General features: G+C 47.5%; 1 protein-coding gene across 1 annotated transcript in view; it reads right to left on the reverse strand.

Moving 5' to 3' along the window:
- Nucleotides 1-22,804, reverse strand: part of Marco (macrophage receptor with collagenous structure) — a 38,441-nt gene that overhangs the window by 9,756 nt on the left and 5,881 nt on the right. The window contains exons 2-12 of the mRNA XM_071619408.1: nt 16,064-16,165; nt 15,021-15,242; nt 13,264-13,299; nt 8,589-8,678; nt 8,469-8,513; nt 6,037-6,081; nt 5,660-5,767; nt 2,242-2,340; nt 2,099-2,134; nt 1,561-1,659; nt 1,402-1,464 (exon numbers count right to left, since the gene is read on the reverse strand). Coding sequence (XP_071475509.1) covers nt 1,402-1,464; nt 1,561-1,659; nt 2,099-2,134; nt 2,242-2,340; nt 5,660-5,767; nt 6,037-6,081; nt 8,469-8,513; nt 8,589-8,678; nt 13,264-13,299; nt 15,021-15,242; nt 16,064-16,165 — 945 coding nt within the window. The remainder of the gene's footprint in view (nt 1-1,401; nt 1,465-1,560; nt 1,660-2,098; nt 2,135-2,241; nt 2,341-5,659; nt 5,768-6,036; nt 6,082-8,468; nt 8,514-8,588; nt 8,679-13,263; nt 13,300-15,020; nt 15,243-16,063; nt 16,166-22,804) is intronic.

A 22,804-nucleotide genomic window follows, 5' to 3' on the forward strand; every position in this document is an offset into this window, starting at 1 on the left:
CCAGACATGGGGTCTCGGGGTGAGCACAGTGCCTCAGTGAGTAAAGTCATGTTGTTGCTCAATATTCTGGCTTAGCCAAGAGCTCTGGGTCTGGCCATGGATCAGGAGCAGAGAGTGACCACTACTTTAATGGAGGGAGGAAAACCAGTCTTCCTCAGGAAGCCACACAGAAAACCTAGGGAAAGAGAGCTTCAGGCCCCAAGTCAGATGGACCCAAAGAGAGGGGACCAGAGAAGGTGGAACTGTAAGATCAGAAAGGACAGTCAAGAAGTGAGGGACATCTGACAGAGGGAGATTTTCTCAAGGTGAGAACTTGTTAGTGGCCTTCTGGTGGCATCTACATGGGATACCACCTGGCAGGGCCCTGTCCACACCAACACACAGTCCATGAAGGAGATAATGGCTCTGAGGCTGGATGGAGTAGAAGGACAGAGAAGGTGTCCTTGTCATGGCTCCCAATAACCTTCAGGAAAAACTCCAAAGATCAAAGGCCCAGAGTCCAAGGCTTCCCATGTAGCAGTGATGAATGCCGGGGGGTGAATGAGTGAATCGCCTACTCCATCAACTAGGACTGTGAAGGGCCAGCCAGATATGGGTCAGAAGCACAGCCTGGGTGAGTCACCAGCTTGCCTCACATAGCACACCTTCTATGCCATCCGCCATCCACAGAACATCCAGCAGACACACGGCCCCTTCTGTCCACCCTGCACCCCCACAGCACCCTCTGCCTGCACCTTGCTTTCCAAATGGCATGCAACAGTTCTCCACGCCAGAGGGCACCTGAAGTCTGTTTTTTGCACCACCTTGTGTATCTGGGGACATCTTGAGTGGCCACCACCCAACACAGTGGCCTGGACTTTCTAGGCTAAGTGGACACAATGCAGGAACCTAAACCTAAAGACTGGACAACATTAGTACAGTGGTTTACAAAGTAGACCACACTGGTACAGGGCCTATGGCCAAGACTAAATTGGCATGAATACCCTTCCATGACAGTACATAACCTTGACCAAAGTTGGCATGAGGTTACGGAAGGCCAGCATGCTCCAGCATCCCCGGGAGAAGATGCCAATAAGGGTGTCTTGATCCTCCTGCCCGAATTCAGTGAGCCTTGCTGAAGTTCAGCAGGCAGGAGTGGACACTGTGTGGGATGCCCCCCAGGGCAACGCGCCCTCCCTCTTCGGGAGGCTGGAGTCTGGTCATGACACTCAAGGCCCTCTGGGAACTCTGGACAGAGGAAGAATAGCCCAGGGACCTTGAGCGCCAGGGGTTCTGACCCCCTAAATCAGGGGTCCCCAGGGGTCAGGGCTCAGATGACCCTCTGTCTCTTTCCATGGAGGACTCTTCCAGCAGTGTCCCCACTGACACCCAGAAACCCCCCACCTCCCCACCCCATCTTACCTGTGTCTCCCTTGCTTCCTTTCATACCCTGGTCTCCTGGTCTCCCGGGACTCCCCTGTGGTCCTAGACAACACACCCCACAGAGAACATGAGGGCTGGGCTGGGTGTGTGCTTGGACACCCCCCCACCCCATGCCCACCATGGGCTGCACGACCTCACCTGTTACTCCAGGTGAGCCAGTTCTGCCAGGTTCACCTTTGGGACCCGATGGTCCAGCTACACCGGGATGGCCTGGAACACCTTGCGGTCCAAGTTCTCCTGGAAGTTAAGTGGTGACCACAAGGCTGGGGGTGGTTGGCAGAGGGTCTGGCTGCCCCCACCCCTCATGCCTGAGTTCTCAGCAGTGGGACATGCAACTCCTAACCCCTGAGAGCTCCCTCTGCAGCTCTAACCATCTGGGGCCAGCGAATGCCTTTTTCCATTCACTGTCGTGGAGTCTGGGACTTGTGGATGTGCTAGGGACTCCGAGTTCCAGCACATGCCCTGTGTGGCAGAGTGGGGTGAAGCTCTAACCAGGACGAGAGCAAGGAAGCCAGCCCTTCGCTGGCTCCTCTATTCCTCATAGGAAGAGCTTGGTGTTGAGAACCCCCAGGTCCCCGGGGTTCACAGTCTGGCCCTCGATGGGACTCGGCCCAGGCACCAACGCAGCCAGAATGACTGCCCCAGCTCCAGCCGGTCCACACGCCACAGTCCTCACCTTTATCACCCTTGTCTCCAAGAGGTCCAGGTGGACCTAAAACAAAGAAGGACTCTCAGGAATTGTCTCCCTTTGGCTCAGCCTGCTGAGGAAAAGGGGAATACACACCTACAGGTCAGTGGCCCTGACCACACGCCTCTTACCTTGTGGGCCTGAGTTCCCAGAGTCACCTTTACTCCCCGGGGGCCCAGGGGGTCCCATGAGCCCTGTATCTCCTTTCATGCCCATGTCTCCTTTGCTTCCTGGAAAGAAAAGGGTCAAGGTCAGGCATGATGAAGCCAGCCAGGAGGTCCAATTCAGATACTGCCACCCCACACAAATTCCAAACTCAAAACCCCTTGACCTCCTACTTGGTGATCAGAGATAGAAAACATGACTGCACACCACCTTTCCCCAGAGGCAAGACACACACTCATGAAGGGCTGGAAAGTTACCTGGCATGGCCAGTGGTGGGCAGAGGGCCCTGCAGCCAGCTCTCAGGACTTGAATCAGAGCCCTGGTTCCCCAGGGGAGGACACAGCCCAGGCTTAACCAGCAGTTTTGCATTTGGGGAATTATTTTTTACACCCTCTCAAACTGCAACCTGAATGTTCTAGAAAGCAGATCCCAAATGCTGAGAATCACAACTCTGGGGCATTGTTGATGGAGAGAAAGAACATTGCCCCAGCTCCTATTCCCGCCAGCACACCAGACACAGGCTTTCCTGGTACTCAAGATTCCAAATTTTCCACTTGCTATCAGCATTCGGGGCTCATCCACCCTGTCCTCTCCTGAGTCCTCCATCGCTCCCTCCTCCTTTCCTGGAAGTGCCTGGTGCATATCAATCAAGGCTGGCTCCTCACAGGAGCAGGTCTCTGTGACTGCTTCCCAAAGTGCCTTTTGGTTGGGAAGAGAGCCACGCAGCCCTCCCTGGTCACACCACATAGGGCCACTGGATGGCTAGTGTTTATTAAGTTGCTGACATTCCCTTGTCAGCAAGTGGGATGTCCAGCTTCACGCCCCTGGGACAGAGTGGGATGAAGGTCTAAGGAAGACAACATCACCCCAAAACAATCTTTTAGGATCTCAAATAGACACTTGGGAGGAGATTTTGTTTAAAAAAAAACTCTGTTTTATCATTTTGGTAAGATGGCTCTGGAGAGGTCTCAAGGAGGATTCCAACCTTCCCTCCAGTGAATTAAGATCAGGGACACCATTGCTACCAAGAGAAGAGAAAGAGCTGGCCTTGCTGGGCCTGGGTTTGGAGTGAAGTGCAAGACTTGGAATTTAAATTCTTTGAGATAGTTGGACACTTAGAAGAATGCTTGATGCTTGATGGGAGATAAGTCCATCATAAAGGACGTGGCACATGGACACAGAGACACAGCTAGTGAGGAGGAAAGCATCCAGGGCACTGTCACACAGCATGGGGATGAGTGGTGTAAATCAGAAAAGCTAGAAAAAAGGAATTTTAATGTTCTCATCCCCAAGAAAGGATAAACATTTGAGAAGATGGGTAACCTAAACACCCTGAATTGTACCCAGATATCATACTGTACCCCATAAACATGCACATATTTGTCAATTAAAAATGAATTAATTAATGTAAAAAGAAACTTGGTTTCAGTTGAGATCTTTCATAGCAGCCTAAGGTGCAAACAGCAGAGAAGGCAGTTCTTGACCATTCATGGTGAATGGAGAAGGGTCCAATGGCACCTATTAGAGGGGACTGGGATTATTTCCATGTGGGGAATTTGTTGGTGCCTATTGATCTGGACCACGTCCATCAGGTTAGAGTATTCTGCTGCCTGTATGTAATTCTCCAATATGGTGTGGACCAACAGCTGTGTTGCAAGGACTTCAAAATTCACCCAGGCGACGGTTCTGATCTACTGGGGTGAAGAAGGGAGGTGAAACCTCAGTGTCACTAGGGGCTGGTCTCACTAGGTGGACTGCGCAGGCACTGAGAAAGCAAAAGCTAGCGATCTGGAGAGAGGGGTTCAGGGTAAGCAGGAGGGGGCAGAGGGCGACTTCCTGAGGACTGAGGTCGCTGTTTCCTTTCCGAACCCACTGCCACGATTTCAGGCCTGGGTCTGGGTGGGGGTTCCCAGGGAAACCAGGTGGATCAGACAAGGGCGAGCGGGCAAAGGCCTGGCTGTCACCCCTCCGGCGATGTTCTGGAGCCACCCTAGATTCTCTGAGGTTCCCTTTCCCATCTGCAAAGAGAAGCGTGCAGCAACGCTCCGAGCCCACGTGGGTCCCACAGGAAGGAGTGAGCAGCCCTTCCTCCCTCCCCAGTGGGGGGCTGCCTGCTAGACCTGTGAGAGCCCAGTTCATCAGAGTCAGCCCCTTACCTCTGCATAATTAATCGGTTCTCCTGAAACTTTGGCTCATTGGTCCTCATTCTTCTGCTGGTCACCCCCGAGAGCCAAATCTATGTTCCCCCTTCCACTGCCTTTCAAACATTTGAAGATGGCTAACAGGGTTTTCTTTTTGAAGTCAAGCTTTTTTTTTTTTTTTTTTTTAAATAAAGTCAATCATTGCTATCTGCCAGGTACAGTGTTACCTATCTTATATGTATTATATTCTTTTTTTAGTTAATCCTTATGAAAGGTCAGTATTATCCTCCTTTGTTAGGTAACTTGAGGCTCAAAGAGGTTAAGCCATTTGCCCAAGATCACACAGCTAGTGACCACATCAGAAACTAGGTCTGTCTGATCTTGGAACGGAAGCCCTTCCCTTTCTGTTACTGGATAACTGCTTCTACTACTAATTTATTATTATTTATTTAGTGCCTACCATGTGGCAGACAGCTTGAAAACATGATCTCTAGCCCTTAAAGCTGCTCTGAAAGGTGTTTATAATTTAATTGTTATTTTAATTGAATGATCATCATTCTCTGAAATGAGGAAATTGGATGTCAGAAGGGTTAAGGAAGGTGCCTAGTCACCCAGGTGAGCAGGTGCAGAGCAGGGATGGAAACCAAGCCTGCCCGGCTCCCCCACAGCACCCAGAGACCCCTGAGGAGGCTGTAGGAGGCCAGAGATGAGGAGCAGGAAGGTTCTCTGTCAAGTCCAGAGCCCTGGAGCAACACTTCTCCAACTGTGGTCCCAGACCTTCAAGGTCAGAATCACCTGGGGGCATTTAAATGAGGCTCTTGGGCCCAACTTGCACTTAGAGCAAGTACCTGAGTGCTTCCCACACGTGGCCATGCCTGAGAATCGCTGCTCTGGAGACAGTACCTGCTGTCGATGGGGGTTGCTAACCACTTGTGTCCCCTCTCCTGGAATCAAATCCTGTGCCCTCACCGCCAGTCTGCCCTTTTCTCAAGTCCCCTCCCAGGCCCACCTCTCGACGTCCTCCCTGAGCTCCCAGCCTGGCTCTCCCCCCCCCCCCCCCGGGTGTACCTGGACTGGCAGAGTCCTCCCTCTCCCATGGTACCCTGTCTTTTCTCCCCAGTGTGCAGGGGCGCCTATAGGCAGAGGCCTCCCCAGGGGGCAGTGAGTAGATGGAGTGTCACAGAACTTGGGCCCTAGCTCCCTCTGGCCCCCCCTGAGCATCAACACCCCAGCGTGCCCTTACCTGGGGCGCCCAGGTCTCCTTTGTCCCCCTTAGCGCCGGTGTCCCCCTTGGGGCCCATGACACCCTCGCTGCCTTGGCTGCCCTTCTGTCCTTGGGGTCCTGGGGACCCTGCAAAAGAAGGGTCGGTGAGGTGGGCTCAGAGTGTCCTCCTAGGGATGGGCTCCTGGTGAAAGAAGCAGGGAGCATTTGGAGGAAAGGGGAAAGGGGTCCCCAGAGACAGCCAGGAGTGGTCTTGATACGGTGAATCGAGACTCAAAGGATAGGACTGTGGGGAAGGCATTAACCCTCTGGGGCCCTCTGGAGAGAGGACTTTGGGGGCAACTGCCTCAGGACTCAGGCACGGATCCCTGATCCCATGCAGGGGAAGCACGAGTTACCAGTGGCTCCTTGCTCCCCAGGCTCGCCCTTGGGTCCTTGGAGGCCTGTGGAGAGGGAGGGAGAGCTCAAGGTCAGTCAGTGCCCTCAGGGATCTTCAGTCAGCTGACATTCTGCTGCCCCTGAGGTGGGCAGGGCGCCCAGCAAGAGACCCCCCAACCACACACACACACACACACACAAATGCATGAATGTATATGGCCGAGTCCTGGGAGGGTCTGGAAAATATCTGCTCTCTTCCCAAAGGCTGGACAGTGCCTGGGCGTGTGTCTCAAATGGCGGCGGAAGAAAGGCTATAAAGGAAGGCAAGTTTATTGGAGTTGTAGCTCCAACACCCAGCAAGCTGGATGACTGTGGAAAAACCATTTAAGTAGTCTGCACCTCAATTTATTCATCTGTAAAATGGGGCTGCTAATGACTGGGTTCTTAGTAGGTGTGTAGTTAGTGCTCCAGTGCTCGGGATGACAGTGGAACTGAGAAATGGTGGTCCCTTCCTGCGTGGTCCAGAGATCCTAGGTCAGCATGTGGGGTGTTAGGTGTTCCTGGAGGAGGGGGGGGGGGCTCTGTGCCGGGAGGGGCAGGGGCAGGACCCTGAGGATGGGTTGGAAATCGAGGGATCCAGGAGGGAGACTGAGAAAGGAAGAGAGTGAGGGCAGAGACTAGGTGGGGAGGGAGAGGCCCTGAGCAAGTAGCTGATTCTCCTCCTCTCCCTGGGGGGAGCAGCAGCACCTGTGGGAAGACGCAGGCGAGCTTGGGCTCCCACTCTCCCTGGCACCACTAAAGTTACTTCTTTAAGCTGTTTTACGCAGGGGGTTCCCTGGAGGAATGGGGCCAGAGAAGGGTTGCCTGGTTTTATTAAGATCACAGAAGCTGGGTGCAGTGGCGCACGCCTGTGAGCCCATCGACTCAGGAGGCCCAGGCAGGAGGATTGCAAGTTCGAGGCAAGTCTCAGCAACTTAGCAAGACCCTGTCTCAAAATAAAAAGTAAGACGGTTGGTGGGGATGGGGGGTGTGAGGTAGAGCACACCCTGTTGTTGACCTCAGTCGGGGGAGCTCTGTAACCCAACCCATGTCCTTCTCCCATTTGTCCTCTCTGGGAGGGGAGAGGAGGCCAGAAACTTTCCTCCCTATTGTTTAAACCCCATTAGGGACTTAGAATAATAGTTCTGTGGCTCCCAGGTATTCAATTCCTTCCACAAGTCAGTCCCTCTGAGCTTCCTTAGGGCCTGCTGGGTTTTCTTTCTGCCTCAGTGGCCTGGAGGCTTGCAGACCTTTATTGACTTCCCTCTTCCGCCTCTGCTCTCTGCTGGGAAAGGTCTTACTGACTTTGCATCTTCACATCTCAGAGGCCTCAGGCCTTTGGGAATTTGGAACTGGAGGGTCTGAGTAGAGTGGAGAGGGCTGAAACCCTCACCAGGCTCAGGGTCAGGTCTCTTCCCTGGGGAGGGACATCTCTGTCCCTGCAGTCTCTGACCCAGCCTTGCTGTTACGGCTGAGATCTGAAATGCCCTCCTGCTCCAAAGCTTATGTGTTGAAGGCTTTGTCCCCAAGGCAGCAGTGCACAGAGGTAGGCCCTTCAGGAAGTAACTGGATCGTGAGGGCTCTGAGCTCATCAGTGGATTAAGCCATGGATGGATTCATAACCCAGTGGGCTATTTGGAGGTGGTGGAACCTTTAGAAAGAGGGTCCTGCATGGATGATGTAGGTCCCTGAAGGCATGATCTTGAAGGGTATATTTTGTCCCTGTCCCTAAGCAGCTTTGCTCCTGCTTGCTCTTCCCTGCTATGATGTTCTGCCTCCCAACGGGCCTAGTGGAAACAATGCAGCAAGCGACCATGGGCTGAAATTCCAAGTCAGACTTTCTCTGGTTAAATTGTTGACCTCAGGCTATTTGTTACAGTGATGGAACACTGACAGACACACCTGCCATGCCGTGTAAGACCTGGAGCCCAGTACTTTCCCAGCAGCAGTCACGGGTGTATATCATTATCCCAAATCCCTTGGCAAGCCCTGGAGTCCTCTCAACCCACTTTTACAAACAAAAAACTGAGACTCGGATAGTTAAGGTGACATTGCCAAGCCCATAGAAGGACACACAGCAGACTCTTAAGTTCCTGCTGAACCAGGGAGCTTGACTTTCCCCAGTGATACTCACAGGCTCAGACTCACAGCACAGAGGACAAGGAGAAGCATCCACACCCCTCCAGCTCCGCCCAGGCTGAGGCCCCACTGTCTGTACCCCGCCCCCAGGGCTGCTGCCCAGCCCTGCCCTCCCTCCATGCCTCCTGGCCTCAGCCCAGCCAAGATGTCCTGCCAGCCACATCCCCTGTACAGACCCCTCCAGGACATCAGACTCTGGCATGAGTCCCTGTCTGTAGCCCAGTGTCACTGAGAAAGATGGCCATGCGCCCCTCTGCACCCTGGCCCTACTCACCTGCCTCTCCCTTGATGCCTGGTGGGCCCTGGGGTCCCCGGAGACCTGGAGGGAAAGGGAATTCAGAGCGTGGCCCAGAGAAGGCAGGAAAAAAAGGTGACCAGGCCAGGAAACTCATACCTGGGGTTCCATCTCGTCCTGGGGCCCCTGTGGCTCCCTTCTCAGCTGGTGGCCCCGGCGGGCCAGGCATACCTGGGGATCCCTTTTGACCTGGAAGACCAGAAGAAGAGGCACAGGTGTCAGTGAGGTGAGCACGTGGGACGGCAATGCCACGCTCTCCATTCACCCAAGAACTTTCCCGAAGCCCCAGGGACAAGCTAAACTTTATGGAGGGTAAAACAGGAAAGAGGAGAAACCTTCATCTGAGAAGCTTGTGGCCACAAAGGCCAAAAAAAAAAAAAAAAAAAGGAAAAAAATGTTGAGATGGAGCCTAAGATCCAGAGGGCTGTGTCCTCATGTATATACAAGGCAGGGGGCCAGAAGGAAGGAGCAGAACCGGGGACTAGACCCCTCACTTTGGGTCAGGGTCCCTGTTGATGTGTCTCAGGAAAAAGAATCCATCCAGGGTTCGACAGGCAGCTCCCACTCACCAGCTGGGGGACCTGAATAAGTGTCTCCACTTGGCCCAGTCTCCGTTTCCTCACTTGTGACATGGGAATAGCAATCCCGACCTGACAGTGTCCTCAGGAGGACTAAAAGGGGCTGTGGAACCCTGTGGATCCTACTGAAAGTGGGTGCTCACTCTGTTCTAATTAGCAGCAGGCAGAGTCAAGACGTTCAAAGGCCTCACAGGGCATCAGGGATATCAGGCCCCTGCAGAGGGGTCACTCCTACAGGCAGATCAAGGCTGGAGGTTTCTGCCCCTGGCCTTTCTGGGGAAAGTGACCACTTCCTACAAGCTCAGCCCAGGCCTCAAGGAGGGGCTTTCCAGGGTGACCCCCCCCCAGGAGCCCACATGCATCAGTGTGACTCTCCCCACCCACTCTCAGGCAGTGCAATCTGTCCCTGCTCCCCTGTGGCTCAGGAGTCTAACTCAGTTCCTCCAAATCGGTCTGTATCATCTTTAGCAAGTCAGTGTATTTATGAACCTCATCTGTGAAATGGGGATAACAACCAATAATGGCTCAGAGGTAGTTTGAGGGGTCTGCAGAGCATAGAGGGAAAGTGCCTTGAACTTTTCCAGAGGGCCCCTTCCACTTCACTCCTCCCTGGACCTGCCTAGTCCCTGTCCCTGCCCAACCCCTTACCCCATCTCTGCTCTTTTGCACCAGGGCTCCAAATACACAGACATTCCTTCTTTGCATTCTGTAACTCACCAAGCTCCCTTCTCACCCCAGGGCCTTTGTACAGGAGGCCCTCTCTGCCTAGGATCGCTTTTCCTGGCAACCTTCTATTCACCCAGCTGAAAGGCATTTCCTCCAGAGCCTTCCCTGGTCTGGGAGAGCCATTCCCTCTCTGCTTCCTTACAGAGAGATCTGCTCCAACCTGTGGAGCAGTCACTAGGGCTGTGACCATATAGAGCTGCGCCTATAACAGTGTCTCTTTTTCCTAAATTAATACTTGTTGGGAGCAAGCATCCAGGTCTGGAGTGGAGAGGGGAGGGGGAGAGAGACAAGTGGCTAAGGAGCCACTTCCCCTCAGTGACCAGGAAGGCTAAGGAGCCACTTCCCCTCAGTGACCAGGAAGGCTGAGGAGCCACTTCCCCTCAGTGACCAGGAAGCCTAGGGCAGAGCTGCCACTGTCTGAGCTCCACACCCAGCTCCCCCCTCTTGGCTTGATGTTGAGAGCCACAGCCGAAGGGGCCCCAGCAAACTTCCAGCTGACTGGCTCACAGCAGCCCCAGCAAACTTCCAGCTGCCAGCTGATTGGCTCCTCTGGGGTGATAGAAAGGTGTCAGTAGCAGTCTCCTGTTGTAACTTTCCCCCTGATGGCTTTTTCTGCTCTAAACTTTCTTCCTCTGTCTGACTAGCTCGAGAGACCTTCTCTTTTACTTGAATTTTTTCCTCTGTCTGACTAACTTGAGAGACCTTCTCTTTTACTTGAATCAATATGTCTTCTCCTTCCTCTACCTTTGGCTGAACTGAAGGCTTTGGACTAAGCAAACAAGATACGAATGTCCACAATGGCAATGTGCCAACTGGCAGAGTCCCTGGGCTTTTCTTTTCTATTCTTTTTAAATCTTCACCATGATGGTTCCATTGTGATATATTTAACAACTCCTCCTTAAAAAGCCATGGGCTACATTTTTGTATTGTATCAAGGTATGCTATGACTGTTCTTGATTTTTCTGGGGTGCCTCCTTCCTCTAACAATTTACTTAACACTCTGGCTGGGCACAATTCACGAGCCACTTATCAAGCAGAAATGAACTCTACTTTTAGAACACACACGCAGCACCACAGGAGCTCTTCAGGAATTCCCTCAGAGCCCAACTGCCACCACCAGCTTCCCACAAGCCTCTCAACCCCCCAACTCCTCCTGCTCTTGAGGCCGATTGGCTGGGTCGCATGGGCGGAGCCAAAAGAGTCCCCCAATGAGCAGCTCCGTGGTCTGAAAGGGCAGGGAAACAGCCCAATGAGCATCACCACAGAGGAGCCAATCATCTGGCAGCTGGAAGTTTGCTGGGGCCACTGTGAGCCAATCAGCTGGAAGTTTGCTGGGGCCCCTTGGCTGTGGCTCTCAACATCTTCCTGTGTGTCTCCAGGAAGTTTTGCCTCAAAACAGACTTTTGGGGAGCCCTGACCAGGCAAGGTGAGCCATGGGGAGGGGAGAGGGACCACAGCCTGCCCTGGGTGGGCCAGAGTGGAGGTGGGGAGACATGAACAAGCAGGTGCCTCCTGAGAAGGAGGCAGATGTTTGTACCCCAGCCCTGGAATGGCAGTGTCCCCACTTTGGTTTTGGGGTTTCAAAAGAGAACAGGGAGAGAAAAGAGAAAAAGAACAAGGAGGAGGAGGAGGGAGAAGGAGGAGAAGAGGGGGAGGGGAAGGGGGGAGGGGAAGGGGGGAGGAGACAGAAAGCAATTGAGAGAGATGGGAGATAGAGTTGGAAATTCTATGCAACCAGCCCTATTTATCGTTGAGTTCTACATCCTCAGATTCAACTAATATTAGATAGAAAAGGTTGGAGGAAAAACTGAAAATGCACTGAACATGTAGACTTTTTTCTTGTCATTATGTCCTAAAAAATCTGTCCACATATTATTATTATTATGCTGAACTACATAAATAGAACTATTACATTTAATACCTAATATAATGTAGAAGCTACATAAATAGAACTACAGTTTCTATAGTAATCTAGAGAAGATTTAAAGAATACAGAAGGATTGTGTAGGTTACTTGCAAATACTGTGGCATTTTTTTTATAGAAGGGATGAGAGCATCTGAGACCTTTTACACCTATGGGGGTCTTGGAACGAATTCCCCAGGGATATAAAAGGACAACTGTATATTCATGCAGAGAGAGGAGAGAGCCTGATTTGTACCCTGAGGGTGGGAAGGCTCCCACTCTGTACCTGGGGTGCTGAGCCGGGGAGGGGGGGGGGTGATGGGGCAGATTTTTAAGGTCAGACTAAGCTAAAGAGATGGAAGTTGCAGGAACATCCCCTCCTTAGATGAGAGGAGCTGCCCACAGAATAACAGCAATGACACTGGCAAAGAAAATAATGACACTATTGAGCACCAGTTCTGAGCTAGGCATGGGACTAAGCCTTTTGTATTTATTGTTTTGTGTCCACACTCAACCTGTCTTTATCCTCATCTTACAGGGGAGGACAAAGCCCAGAAATGTTAAGCAATGTTCTCAAGGTCACCCAGCTTGTGGGGGACAGAGCCTGGGTTGTCCCCAGGTCTGCCAGTCCACGGCCATGCTCCTGCCACCGAGAGGCTGCCCCACAGCTCTCCCTGGCCAGAGATGTGATGTGGGCTATGTCACTGAAGTCACGGGACCAAAGGGTTCTGCTCAAGGACATTATGAATACTTATAGAAATTTCAACCACTCCGTTGGTGGAGTAGTTGGGCTGACAGGGAGCTGTGTGTGTGTGTGTGTGTGTGTGTGTGCGTGTGTGTGTGTGTAGCACAACACACAGGTGGCCTGAGGGAGGAAGAGAAGGCAAATTAGCCCCAGGCCTTGTCCTAAAGAACACTTGCTATTGTTGTATGTTTTATGCCCATTATCTCACTGGCCTCTTATCCTGCAAGGCGAACCATGCGATCTCTGTTATCCTCTATACAGATGAGAGGCTGAGATTCCGGAAAAGTTATAGACCCAAAGTTACACCACTAGTAAGCCACAGACCTGGCATTAGAACTTGCAGGTGCAGGCATGCGTAGGCATGCACACACACACACACACACACACACATTGTTATAGCTCTCTGGGGTCCATGGTGCTGAGCACCATGGACGTTGGCAGAGCATCTCCCAGGATAAGTGGCAGGTAAACCGTACCTTGAAAGGGCACTTGTGGGAGACAACAGGTTCTTGAAAGCTGGGCACCTGGCTGGGGGTTGGGGGTGGGGAGCTAGGCGAACCAACTGGTCTGGAAGATGCTGAGGTTTGGGTGGGTGGAGTGGAGAGGGGAGTCATTTCAGGCAAGAAGCAGGACAGAGGCCCAGGAGCTGGGAGTCCAAGCATGGTCAAGGGGCAGGGAGGCCATTCAGTTGATGAGAACTTGGGACAGTTGGAAGGTAAACTAGGGTCAGATCAGACTTGGCCCCAGAATGGCCCAGGCCAAGGAGCCCTTGAGGGAATGTTTGTGGGTGGAGCAGGATGGGTGGAGAGGGAATGGACTTACCTGGGGCGCCTTGTTCACCTTTAATCCCGAATAGTTCTGCAAAAGAAGGAGAGAAGGCTGCAGACCCAACTCAGGGCCCCCTTTGCTTTATCCCCACATCCCCCAGAGATCTCCTGTGTTCTATAATAGAAAGTGGGACCACCCATGTGGGGAGCAGAAACTTCAACCAGACTAGGGGCGTTTGAGTGAGAAGATCCACACCCTGGATGTGTTCAGGAGAAAGTTCTTGGAAGGAGATGTCGAGTGGACACTCTGCTAGTAGTGTGTATCTTACTTGTAGTCTCCCAGGAAGCAGAACCCTGGGGGGCACAGGAGTGTGGAAAGGGGTACTCTGCCCCAAACCAGCTCACAGAGGTTCTTAGGGTCTAGGAAGGGTCGCCTCAGTCAAAACCAGCTCCTTCATGTTTTAAGAAAGAAACTCCCATGGTGTCTGAATGTCCAAACCTGGGCTCCATCCATCTGCCCACTAGCCCCTCCTTACATCCTGACTCAGCCTTCATTTTCATTTCCTGGGGAGGCCACAGCATTTATTATGGTGTAGATGTGAGGTGTCCCCCAAAAGCTCATGTGTGAGATAATGCAAGAAGGTTTAGAGGAGAAATGATTGGAAATCCCCTCTCCACTCATAAGAGAGTCTGAACCCAATCAGTGAAATAATCCCCTGATGGGAATTACTGGGTGATAACTGTCAGTGGGTAGGGTGTGGCTGGAGGAGGTGGGAATTGGGGCGTGGCTTTGGGGTATATATTTGCATCTGGCCAGTGGAGTCTCTCCCTGCTTTCCGATCACTGAGTAAACTGCTTCCCTTGGCCACCTTCTTCCACCATGATGTTCAGCCTTGCCTTGAGCCTGAAGGAATGGAGGCTGCTGTCAATGGACTGAGACCTCCGAAACCCTGAGCCCTCAAGTAAACTCTTCCTTCTCTACAGTTTTTCCGATCAGGTCTTTTGGTCACAGCAGTGAAAAAGCTGACTAAAATAGCATCTTACCCTCCTGGACCTTGTGTCCAGGGCACAGTCATGGGGTCACCCTCCTAAGCTCCTGCTTGCTCTTGACACGGGTCCAGAGCTTTGTGTCACAGTGTAACTCTGTGACAGTCAGGTCACACCTAGGCACTTGTTTTGCCCAAACCAGCCAAGGGCAAAGTTCTTCCTGTGGTGGGTCAACCTGAGAGAATAGAGGAGGCCACGCCCCAGATCCAAGAGGACTGAGGGAAGGAGAATCCCTGTCATGTTCACCTTTGGATCCACTTTCTTCTATCGTCTAACCCCCCCTATTTTCCCCAGTAGGTCCCCCTGCCCTCTCCCTTCCCAGGTCCCCACTCTGTCTGGACCAACTTGGAGTCTTCATCCATCTCTCTCCAACTGCAGGTCAAGGTAGGCGGCTGCATGGGAGTGTGCCTGGGAATCGTCCCAGACTGCATCTCACCTATTCTCCTAAATGTTCTGGATCAGTCTGGTAACTCAGAATTGGCCTTGGGATGGTGGCTGCAGTCTGTGGCTCTTGGAGTCTGCCCTTCACCTGGGTTATGCCCTTAGTCCCCTGGTTCCTGACCCCTCTGTCTCCAGAGGCCTATATGCAGCCTCCCAGAAGCCTGTATTTTCATGCTGATCTCACATGGCTCTCACCCCCTGCCTCCTCATCCCCAGAGTCCCAGGTCCTGGAAGCCCGTCTTGCCAGCCTCACTGCATGAAGAAACAGCTCCTCCTTCCCCATCCTTCTCTGAGGAGTCCCAACCAGAGGAGGGAAGGCCAAACCTGGGTTCTGGGTGAAGCTGTCTATCCGCTGAAGAAGCCGCTCCTGGCTGCCGCGAACCTGGACCATCTGGGCCTGCAGGTCCTGCAGCTCGGATACACTCGGAGCCAGGAATATTTGGCGGTGCGCTGAAGGTAGCCAGGAGGTTTGTCTGTCCTCCGCCGTCAGCGTTGTATTGGGAAAGTACGACTCCAGGGCCCACAGGCGCTCCTGCAGATTCAGAACTGGACCCCCACCCCACATCATCCCTTTAGAGACCTCATTAAACCCAATCATTGGAACACAGCCCTGACATTCTTGTGTCATGTGTGTTCTGAAGAAATTCCATGTGCTGTCGAGACCTGGTGTAAGCACAGAGCTTTTTTTTTTTTTTTTTTTTTGTGTGTGTGTGTGTGTACAAGGACACATCTAGAAGTGTCCTCGTACAGTCAGGCATGGCCTTACATACCCAGAACATTCCTGCATGGACTAAGAGTGTGCCCACAGTGTCTACTGTCAATCCCCAACTTTCACTCAGACCCCCTTGAACACTCTGGGTGTCAGTGCATGACAACTAAGTTGGTTGGACCTGAAGACGTACAAGTAGCATTCAAGTGTAACCTTCATGTGTTTGTGACGAGTGTTTATGACAACTGTGCACGTGATATTCTTGAGTGGCTTCAGTGTCTGTGGATGGAATTGCTTTGTGACTTTAACATTTGAAATTGACACTCTGAATGTAAAATCATGTTTAATGGGCACTTAGATCGGCTGGATTTCCAGAGGCTGGGAATCCTCCATGTCAGATGCATGCGGTAAACCCCCAGTGAAGTCAGAACATCTTTCACTGCTCACATACACACAAGTCCCCAACTGCATTCTCACTACCCACCCCCACTACTTTTTCCTCTCCAACAATGTAGTGGCTCAGGGGCTGGGCTCTCTACCCAATGGGCCAGCCAATAGGCAGCAATTGTCCTAGGACTCTTCTCTCAGCCTGAGCCCAGAATCAGAGTAGCCAGTTCACCATCCCAGGAGGGACCCCACAGGACCAAGATGACTTTACCTTGGACCACCAGCAACGCAGCACCTGCCGTGAGCACAATCAAGTAAACGGCCACTATGGCCATGAAGCAGTTCATCCCATTTCTCTTCTTGGGCTTTGAATCTGAAACATAAGCCAGGCAGTTACAGCTGCTGCAGAGAGCAGAGAGCAGAGGACCCAGCCTGTACCAGCCACATTCATGTGAGCAGAGGTCTCCCTAGAAAGTCATGTGGCAAAGATGTGACATCTTCCCCAGGATCCTTATTTTTGCCACAAGGCAAGGGCCACTGTTGGTCACTCACTGGTGTGGCTGAGCATTCAAACTTCCACGCCATGTGTCACCAGCTGGAAGGGATGTTACGCCATCTTGTTCACTGTTAAAGCCCCAGAACCATGTCTAACTCAAATTATGTTCTCAGTGGTGTTTGTGGAATAAATTAATGAATCCATGTGTTTAAATGAAGTGGAAGCAATCTTCCTCCTCCCAGACTTTGGGAATCAAAACACTTCCTCTAAATACAGGACTTTTCCTCCTTCCTGCCACATGACCAGCTTCTGCTCATTCTCTGGGAGCAGAGTGGAGCCTTTTCTGCTTCTAGAGTCTTTCTCTGGTCTCCTGGGCTGGTTGGAACCCTTTCTGCTTCCCCACATCCCTCTTTCTTCCTCTGATATGACACCAATCACCCTGAATTGGGTCATTGTATCTATCCTGAATTGTATATATGTTGGTCTTCCCAAATGGCTGGGAAGCTTCTTTTTCTGTATTCCAGAATCCACATGGTGTCTGGCACACAGGAAGTGCTGGAAGATGAGGACAGAGTGAATAAATGAATGAGTGAGTAAATGAATAGCTGGAGAGCATTGGGTGCTGAACATGTGCCGAGTTGGACACAGCCAGAGTGGAACGTTGGAAAAACATCTGGAATGCAACTCAGAGACTTGGGGAGCCACGTGTCATCATGGTGAGGCAGGTGATGTGAAAGTGACATCTCACATTTGACACAAGATCCTGTCTCATAGATAGTATCTAAACCCAATGAAATGAAGCATGTGGTAAGAATGGACACAGGTATTACAGAGGCTGGGGTGTGGGTGAGAGCAATCATGGAAATCTATTCTAAAACAAGATGGTGGGAGCATAGGGGAAGGCATTTGAATGAAGATAAAGTGAGAGAAAAGAGGAAAGGTAGTATTGTTGGAGTAGTGCATGGCTTTCCACACAGGGTTAGAATGGTTTTACAATTCAGAGCTACCACCTGGCCTCCGAGGAGGCATTTTAGGAACTGGGGACTTGGGATCTGTGGTCATATCCAACTCACTGTGTACAAAGTGGAGGATCTGGTGAAGTCTCCAGCCTCTACACTGATCACTTCATCTCTTTGAGGGTGGAAGAAACCACAAAGGAAGTATCTATGCTGGTTTGGCCAATGAGGAATGGCTGAATGAGATGAGAGAATGAGAATAGCCTGTGGTAAATCAGAATGGGCTTCCCTGGAGTAATCCAGGGGGTCTGGCAGGGATTTTAGGGAAGCAATTTTCAGAAATCTAACAGCTCTATTGTCCGACTCACAATGAAGATATGACTCCAGAGGAAAACAAAAGTATTTCAATCCCATAAAAGATACCGATGCATTAAAAAATGGCTGCCCACTAACTCTAGTCTTCCCAGGCCTGCCATCTCCTCACAGCAGAAGGACCTTGGTAGGTTCTTCTGCCCTAACACACACACACTAGTGGATGTCAAGCTGTCCACCAGTCCACTTGACACTGGGCTGCCTGCTGAGCAGACCCAGAGAAGTGGTGCCTGTCCTAAAGGTGATCTATTCTCCAGCTAATACTACCAGGCATTGTGCAGAACTGCCTTCTGCCTTCAGAAGCAACACCAGCAACGGGTGGGGAAAAAAATGTCAGGGCACCCAGCAAACAGCAGACGTGAATAGCAAGACAGGGCACTGAAACCTAGACTGTCATTGGACCCTCTGCCCATGATAGCAGACCAGAACCTACATAATAAACCTAAACTAAAGATTTAAGTAGGAGCCAAAGTCTCCAACATACTATGCAAAATGCATAGCATACAGTGAAATTTACCCATCATACCAGTAACAGAAGAAATTACAACTCAAATAAGAAAAGGGAATCAACAGCTTTCAGGAATTATTCAACAAGAATTTTAAAGTAGGGCTAGGGATGTGGCTCTAGCGGTAACGCGCTCGCCTGGCATGTGCGGGGCGCTGGGTTCGATCCTCAGCACCACATAAAAATAAAATAAAGATGTTGTGTCCACCAAAAACTAAAAAGTAAATATTAAAAAATTCTCTCTCTCTCCCTCTTAAAAAAAAAGAATTTTAAAGTAGCCATCACTTAATGCTTTAATGAGCAATCATGAATATTCTCAAAACAAAGAAGTACAAGATATATAGAAAAGAAACAAATTGAAAAAAATAAAATTAAAATTTTTTTAACTCACTAAATGAGTTGAATAGCATCATAAATGTGATAGAAGGAACATTAAATGAAGTCAATGAAAGAAGAATAGAAATTACCCAATGTGAAGAAAAAAACAGAGGAAATCAACTGAAAATTCATAAACAGAGCCTCAGAGGCCTTGGGTCAATAACAAAATGCCCAGCATGCACATCACTAAAGTCCAGAAAGAGTGTAGGGATGAAAAGTATTCAAAGAAATAATGGCTTAAAAATTTCCCAAATTCCCTTCTAAATCTACAGATTAAAGAAACTGAGCTGAAGTGGGAAAAAAATACAATATGAAAAAATACAGAGCAATTTGAAAATCTTGAAAGCAGTCAGAGAGAAATGACACATTTCCTATAAATCAATACTGATATGAATGACAGCAGATTTTTCATCTGAAACTATGGAGACTAGACATAAGTGGCACAAAATATTTTGTGTTCTAAGAAAGCAATTGCCAACCATGAATTCCATTGTCAACGAAAATACCCTTCAGGAATGAATGGGAAATAAAGACATTATCATACAGTGAAAAATAAAGAAATTTTATTGCTTACAGATATTACTTTAAAGAAGAATGAAAAAAGTTTTCTAAACAGGAAATGATAACTGAAGAATGCCTAGTATTTCAAAAAAAGAAATAAAATAATAGAATAGTAAAAAGGGATCTATGTTAAGCCATCTTTCTCTTCATGAATTTCTAAAATCACATTGAATGGTGGAAAAAATTACAATATTATCTGATATGGTGTTCAATGTATGCAGAGGAAATAAGATGATCATATTTTAAAAGTGGAAAAAGTTAAAGCACACAAATGAAAATAAGATTTCTACATTTGAAGTGGTAAAATGTTGATAACAATAGACTGTGACACATACTGCATGTCTATTGCAATACCCAGAGAAACTCTTCAGAAAACTATTCAAAGTAATATACTCAAAAATACTACAAATAGGGACTGGGGATATGGCTCAGTTGGTAGAGTGCTTGCCTCGCATGCACAAGGCCCTGGGTTCAATCTCCAGCACCACACACACACACACACACACAAAAAAAAAAAAAAAAAAAAAAAAAAAACTATGAATAAATCAACGTGAAATTAAAAATTGTTCAGATGATCCATTGGAAGCTTAAATAAAGAAAAAAATAAATGAATGAGAAATGGAGGGAAAAAACAGAAATTACAAAATAAGATGACAGATTTAAAACCTATCATATCAGGAATTATATGTAAATGGCCTAAATATTCCAATCAGAAGACAGAGACCAGCAGACTAGATTATAAAACAAGACACACGTATATGTTTTCTCTAAGAAACTTAACAGCAGGACTTCAAAATCCACAACTGCAATTGAAGACTTTTAATATCCTGCTGTCATTATTTGATAGAAAGTTGGCAAAGACACAGAAGAACTGCAGACATTAACCCACAGGCCCTAATGAATGCTAAGAGAACACTTCAGGGAGTAACAGCAGAACACATATTCTTTTCAAGCACACCCATAACATTCACCAAGATAGATGTGAATATAAAACAAACATTGACAAGATGAGGGGGGAGACCAAGGCCCTACAGAGTATATACTCTTTTACAATAAAATAATAAAAGGCTACTCTATAACGGATATACAAGAGGAAAACCTCCACATATTTGGAAATTTCAAAAAGTACTTTTAAATAAAATGTGAGTCCTAGAGAAAGTCTCAAAGAAAATTTTAATGAAAACTACAATAGATCAAAGTTTATGTGGCTAAAGTTGCACTAAAAAGGAAATGAGTAGCATGAATCGCTTACATTAAAAGTGAAAAAGGCCTCACATCAACAGATTAAGTTTTTACCTTAAAAAACTAGGAAAGAAGAACAAAGTAAACCCTTATAATCCAAGGGAAAAATCTTAAAGATAAAACAGATATCAGTTAATTTTAAATAGAAAGACAAAAAGAAAAGCAATGAAACAAAAACGAGTTTCTTTGAACAAAATCACTAAAATTGACAAACCTTGTGCGAGATTCACAAAGATAGCAAAGAAAAAAGACACAAATCTTTAATACAAAAAATGAGATGGAATTTTACTACAGACCATGTTGCCATTAATAAAAAGTAGGAGCATACTAATACTAACTTTGTGCTTAAGTTAAAGGAAATTGTCCAATTCTTCAAAAGTCAAAAACTACCAAACTATAACCAAGATAAAAATAGATAATTCAAATATCTATAACCACTAAATAAATTTAATTTTTAATTCATAAGCTCCTCAAAAAGAAATATTTAGATCCAGATGGTTTTTCTTGAGTGTCCTAATAACCATTTAAAAAAAGAATTAGGATCTATTCTATACATATAGTATAGAAATGAAAGAGGAAGGAATACTTCCCAAATCATTTTGTGAAGTCAGAATTATTCTGATATGAAAATCAAACAAGGCAGTACACAAAAAAAAAGTCCTCAGAAAGCTAAATACCAATATGACTCATGGACTTTGACATAAAAAATATTAGCAAAATATTAATAAATCATAGTAAGCAATGTTTAAAAGGAATTATATGTCATTACCAAGTGGGATCTCTTCAGATATGCAAGGATAGTTCAATATTTGAGAATCAGTCAAAACAATATGCCAGATCAACAAGTTAAGATGAAAAACCATAAAGAAAAAGCAGAAAAGGCACTTGACAAAATATAAGTCATAGCAAAACTCACATGATTCATACACATAATACATAAAAATAGCCTCATATTGAAAACTCTCAGGGGCTGGGGTTGTGGCTTAGTGATAGAGTGCTGGCCTCACACATGTGGGCACTGGGTTTGATCCTCAGCACCACATAAAAGTGAATTAACAAAGATATTGTGGGTCCATGAATAACTAAAAAAAAAAACCTCCTAGAGAACTTGACTACAAACTTTCAACAGACTCTCAACTTAAAAAGAAAAATAGCATGTACAAAATATCTAAAGCTAACATTAGACTTAATTATGAAAGGCAGAATATAATCTTTTCCCTTCATATTGGGAGCAAGCTAAGCATGTCCATTCTTTCCATCTTACTATAATATAGTACTGGAAAATTCTAGCCAGTGCAAAAAGTAAAAAAAAAAAGATATTGGAAAGAACAAATAAATAAGTATATTCTTATCTGCAAGAGATGTGACTATATAGATAATCCAAAAGAACTACAAAAACCTCCTAAAAAGAAATAAATTCACCAAAGTTGTAAGATTAGGATCAGCATATAAAAGTCAATCCTTTTTCTATATACTAACAAAATATAAGTGAAAACCAAAATCAAAACACAGTAGCATTGATAATTACTCCAAAGAAAATAAAATATTGAGATGTAAATCTAAGAAAACATATATAGGATCTGAATACGGAAAATTACAAAATTCTGGTTAAAAAAATCAAAATCAAAGACTTAAATAAATGAAGAGACATATGGACTAGGTCTTAATGGATTCAAGCCTGAATATTGTAAAGATGTCAATTCTCCCTACATTTACACATAGATGTAGTAGTGCAATTCCTACTAAAATTCCAGAAAGGTTTTTTGTTGGTACAGAAAAGTTGATATTAAAAATTATATGGAAAGGCCAGGCCCTGGAATAACTAAAACAACCTTGAAAATAAAAAGAATAAAACATGAGGAATAAATCCACCTGACATCAAGTCTTATAAGCACACTAATCAAAACAGTTGATAATGGGACGGAGATAGTCACATAGGTCAATGGAACAAAAGAAAGAAACCAGAAATAAACTCACATAAATTTGCCCAATTGATTTTTTAAAATTACAAAATTCTGACTTAAAAAAGAAGCAAAAATACTTAAATAAATGAAGAGACATTCTATGTTCATGGATAAAAGCATGAACATAGTAAAGATGCCAGTTAGCCCTAAGTCAACCTACAGGTGTAACACAATTTCTATCAAAATCCCAGAGAGATGAAAATGCAATTCAATGTGGGGAAGAACAGCCTTTTCAACCTATGATGCTGAAACAACTGGGCATCCACTGGCAAGAAAACAAACACAAAAATTAAAAACAACAACAAAAAAACCCCTCATATCTCGTGAAAAACAACTCGAGATGGATCATAGATTTAATTTTAAGAAGTAAAACTATAAAAATTTTAGAATGCAACATAGAAGAAAATCAGCACTAGGGCTAGGTGAAAAGTTCTCAGATTGGACCAAAAGCACAAACTACAAATGGAAGATTGTTAAATTGGATGGGCCTCATCAGAATTAAAGATGCTTGCTGTGCAAAAGACCCTGTTAAGAAGAT

The sequence above is a fragment of the Marmota flaviventris genome, chromosome 11, assembly GCF_047511675.1.
Source record: "Marmota flaviventris isolate mMarFla1 chromosome 11, mMarFla1.hap1, whole genome shotgun sequence".
Lineage (NCBI taxonomy): Eukaryota > Metazoa > Chordata > Mammalia > Rodentia > Sciuridae > Marmota > Marmota flaviventris.